Genomic DNA, 4,179 nt, shown 5'->3' on the forward strand with positions numbered 1-4,179 from the left:
AAGTTTCTATGTTCATTGTCGTTTCTATGATCTCTATATCGATAGACATCTAACTAAGGTTATGCGTCTTTCATTATTAGGGATAATAATACCACTCTGGAAATAAACCTTCTGTGAAAATCAAATTGAATAATCGCTTTAACAAAGGCGCAAAACATTCATACAGTAGGTTTTCTTGATGAACATGGAGACTTATTCCACTTGGTCGTTTTTACGGCATTTAAAATGTCCTTTTTTCCCGTGATTTCGTTTTCTAGGTCATGAAATATACATCCATTAGAATCGTAGTCCTTATCGTCAGAATCAATCAAATCAAACACCAAACATATTCATCAAATGACACTAAATATTTTTTACGGAAACAAAACGTGGCAACTTTTGCGTTTGTTTAATGATCGGTAAAACTTGTACCTTGTTAACATATATTTAGCGTCCAACAAAAACGCTTCTGTTTTTAGGAGTACGTAAAAAATTGAAGTCACCAAGCCTTTTCACAGAAATTCAACTGGTGCATGATTGGACCATACCCGAATTCGATCTACATAATTCAATAAATGGTACTATGGTACTATACTATGATATGTGTTTCAGATAACAGGTGAATGGAACGGCCTCATCCGGGCCCTTCTAGACCGGCAGGCCGACATGGTACTCACCGCACTCCAGATGACACCCAAACGGAACCAGCTGATCGAGTTCTCTATGCCTTACCTGGAGACTGGTACAACAATCGTCGTGTCCCTTCGGAAGGGCGCCATCTCTCCTACCGCCGTCCTAGGTAAAACTCCAGTTTTGTTTTCTTTTATTTATTTTTCGGAGAACATCAGTTGTCTTACTTTCATACTATAAAAAGGTTTATCCCCATTCAATATGGCGCCATCTTTTCGAACATCGTCTCGTGCGATACCCAGCCGTGTCCTTTATGACGGGCAGTTCACGAATCATCATTTTAAGTAAGATGACATATGTCTCTATCGAAGGGCGTCATTCCCAGTCATGTCCTTCTGAAGGACATAACGGCAACCACCACCGTCTAGGTAAACCAATCTCATGACCGTCTGAAAGGTCGCTGTCTCTCCAAATGACGCCTTCGGCAGGCCAAAATCAAGTTTCATCTGAAGGCTGACATCTCGCCCACTGCAGTGCTTCTTCTTATATCCCATAAACACATAAAACGTTCACTATTAAAAAAGAAGATTTTTGTTCAGTTATATAAAATGCATTAGGAATGCCAAGAATTCAATTTGATATGTTTTTCAAGATTTCCCGTTAGGTTATTGAGGGATACGTCACCCATATTATTTTAAGACTTCCCCATAGAGACAGAAACATTTTGGAAATATCAAAATAACTATTTAAAATATATACGGAAGGAATTACTAAATTTGAAAACAGCCCAAATAATAGTGAAATGAGAAAGGAATACAGACCCTTAAACGATAACCAATTATATCGCCCATTGCTAAAGGTTAAACGGCCAAAAAGGGGCAGTAACTCCAATGAAAAATAAAATACATGTACAATAATTATGTATCTTTGACATGACAAAAGCGCCATGTTAAGTGTTAAGTATAGCATACTAAGGACACCTTCCGAACACACTACGGTACGCCTGTATACAGCTCCTAGCTGTTCAATGTGTGATCGTGGTAATCTAACGGTAGCGCGCGGGCAGTTGTACAGATGTGGGGGATGATTGCATTAGGAAGATTGTAAATAATTAAATAAAACTGTCTTTTATTAATTTGATATTTTCAACTACATATCGGATACACATACATGATAATCTATGGAACAATTACCTTTGTTCTTAGTCGAAATATGTGTATTTGGTTCGTCATGTAAACAAAGCCGACAAGTAGATGGATCTACCATATGGGTACTATATTGCATCAATTTTAACACATGTAATAATATACAAGTCTGTACAAGACAAACAAATAATGCCTACGGATTATTTAGATGATATTTGTTCCCAAAAAAAATGAAAAGGTTAATCTTGGTTAAAAAATCTCTGAAGTGAGCAGATTCCAGCAAGGCTACCGGTGTAGTCGCATCATTACAGCACGTGTTTACTCGTGCAAAAATGCATACGAGCGCATTAGGAATATAGATTGCTTACCCACATTACGTTTTAAAGTGAAGCGATGTAAAAAGTATCCTAAGTTGAAGGAGCAATCTACCATTGATTTTGCCTTTTCATAGATTGAACAATGAAATTTGATGTTTGGTCGGTTAGGTGTTTATCGTCTGCAGTGATGATCTGATACAATTACTTGATAATGAATCTGACCTTTAACCTTTCTTTCTCAGAGCCGTATGACTACCCGTCCTGGTGTCTCATCCTTGTGTTCAGCGTACACTCCATTGGGGCGTCCATCTTTATATTCGAATGGCTGAGTCCGTGGGGACTAGATCAAGGCAACACACCTATGCGAGGTAACTACAGGTAAATTAGGGAACAAACAGACCATCCTAAAAAATAACAAAAAAATAAAAAAATGAAATATTGTACAAAAAACTTTGTCCTACGATTTTCTTCTTGGGGAATATTGGTAAAACACTTGACTTTATTTCAAATGTCATGTACGGTCCAAGACATGATGTCCGTCTTGATATTATCAAATGTGTAAGGTGTAATCAGGCATTTATCTTTAAAATATATAGGTATTTGACCAACGTGACATTTTATATAATGAAACAAGCGGTCCTGATACTGTAATAGCCATTGATGACCTCATTCAACGTGTAATATCCAGCAGTCCACAATACGTCACTATGTGGCAGAAACACGCGCCTTCTCATGATTAAAGCTCCTTCTAATAACTACGCTATTACTATTAATTTTAGCTATCATGGTTCTGAACACACACGCAAACGATAATTCTGAAAAGATGACAAACGTTATGAAGAAAACAGTCTCAGATTGATATATAGGACGGTAATATGTTCTAAGTAATTTCGGCCTAGTTCATGGTCCCAAAGATGCCAAACTGCTTAAATAGTCTATATACAGGCTATTAAATAACCACCACTGTATGAGGTCGGCTCGGTGTGGCTGTCCCCAAGGTCCTGGCATAGTCTGGCGTCTAATAGCACATGTCAGCATCTAATTAACCCAGCGCCAATGCTAGCCTTGGTTGTGATCCATTTAGAAAAAAAAGTATCGTCGATTAGTAGATATTATGAAGTAAGGGATCCATCAAGTTCTTTATATTCTTTCGTCATTCTGACTGATACTTAGCACGTAAGCATTGGGTAGACCAATAAACATGTCAATATGTATGTGATGGAATTGGAAATTATACCCTTTACTTTACACTACAGAGCATGCGTTCTCCCTGTTCCGTTCCTTCTGGTTGATATGGGCCATGCTGTTTGGAGCGTCCGTCTCGGCTGACAATCCACGAGGGTGCGCTAGCCGTTTCCTGGCCAACGTGTGGGCACTGTTCGCCCTGGTTTTCCTGGCAAGTTACACAGCTAACTTGGCCGCTTTTATGATCACCAAGGAAGTCTACTATGACCTGTCAGGCATCAAAGACTGGAGGGTGAGCTCTGTCGATACTCCATAGTGTACTTCATCGTGTCCATAGTCTACTGATATACTAGAGAAGGCTAAGCAGGGTCTGTCTATGATAGCAGGTGAATCGTGGACCCGATTGAAAACGAATATCAAAAAATAAATAGCTAGGGAAAAAATAAAAGGTTTTAGCAGACTCATATTTTGCACTATCATCTCTTGCCAACGTATATCATTTATAAATGTGAGATTGTGTCTATTTTTTATTGGTGAAAAATGAAACATGTTAAAAGAAATACTTGTTTTCCATAGTTAACGAATCCACACAGCCACAAACCGCCCTTCAAGTTCGCCACCGTCCCTAATGGGAGTACAGAGGAAAACCTGAGACAGAATCACCCAGAAATGTTCAGCTACATGAAAAAGTACAACCAGCCGTCAGTTCGGGAAGCCGTGAAAGCCTTGAAAAAAGGGTCAGTGACGCTAGTTAATGGCTGTCCCAGACATGCAGCATGTACAGTATGCATGTTGTAGAGGAGGTTTTATAACATGTGCCTAACAAAACCTTACATGTGTCTCCACGAAGGGATTCACTGCTGCGGCGGCGAAGTAGAACAGGCAAACACCTTGTTGTTCCTGTAGTCTCACAGCGTGAAGAC

General features: G+C 39.1%; 1 protein-coding gene across 1 annotated transcript; it reads left to right on the top strand.

Moving 5' to 3' along the window:
* The first annotated feature begins 622 nt into the window (after positions 1 to 622).
* Positions 623 to 4,137, top strand: LOC110444801 (glutamate receptor ionotropic, NMDA 2D-like). The gene is made up of 4 exons (XM_021489161.1): positions 623 to 778; positions 2,314 to 2,439; positions 3,328 to 3,548; positions 3,833 to 4,137. The coding sequence occupies exons 1-4, from the start codon at positions 646 to 648 to the stop codon at positions 4,052 to 4,054; spliced, it is 702 nt and encodes a 233-aa protein (XP_021344836.1). The 5' UTR covers positions 623 to 645; the 3' UTR covers positions 4,055 to 4,137.
* The last annotated feature ends 42 nt before the right edge of the window (positions 4,138 to 4,179 follow it).

Source organism: Mizuhopecten yessoensis, unplaced genomic scaffold (genome assembly GCF_002113885.1).
Source record: "Mizuhopecten yessoensis strain PY_sf001 unplaced genomic scaffold, ASM211388v2 hete_36175418, whole genome shotgun sequence".
Taxonomy (NCBI): Eukaryota; Metazoa; Mollusca; class Bivalvia; order Pectinida; family Pectinidae; genus Mizuhopecten; species Mizuhopecten yessoensis.

Bases quoted from the DNA above. Each gene is read 5' to 3' on its own strand.
- LOC110444801 (XM_021489161.1), top strand. From the start codon at position 646: ATGGTACTCACCGCACTCCAGATGACACCCAAACGGAACCAGCTGATC. The intron at 779-2,313 runs GTAAAACTCCAG...TTTCTTTCTCAG, and splicing joins CTCTCCTACCGCCGTCCTAG to AGCCGTATGACTACCCGTCC. The intron at 3,549-3,832 runs GTGAGCTCTGTC...TGTTTTCCATAG, and splicing joins CAGGCATCAAAGACTGGAGG to TTAACGAATCCACACAGCCA.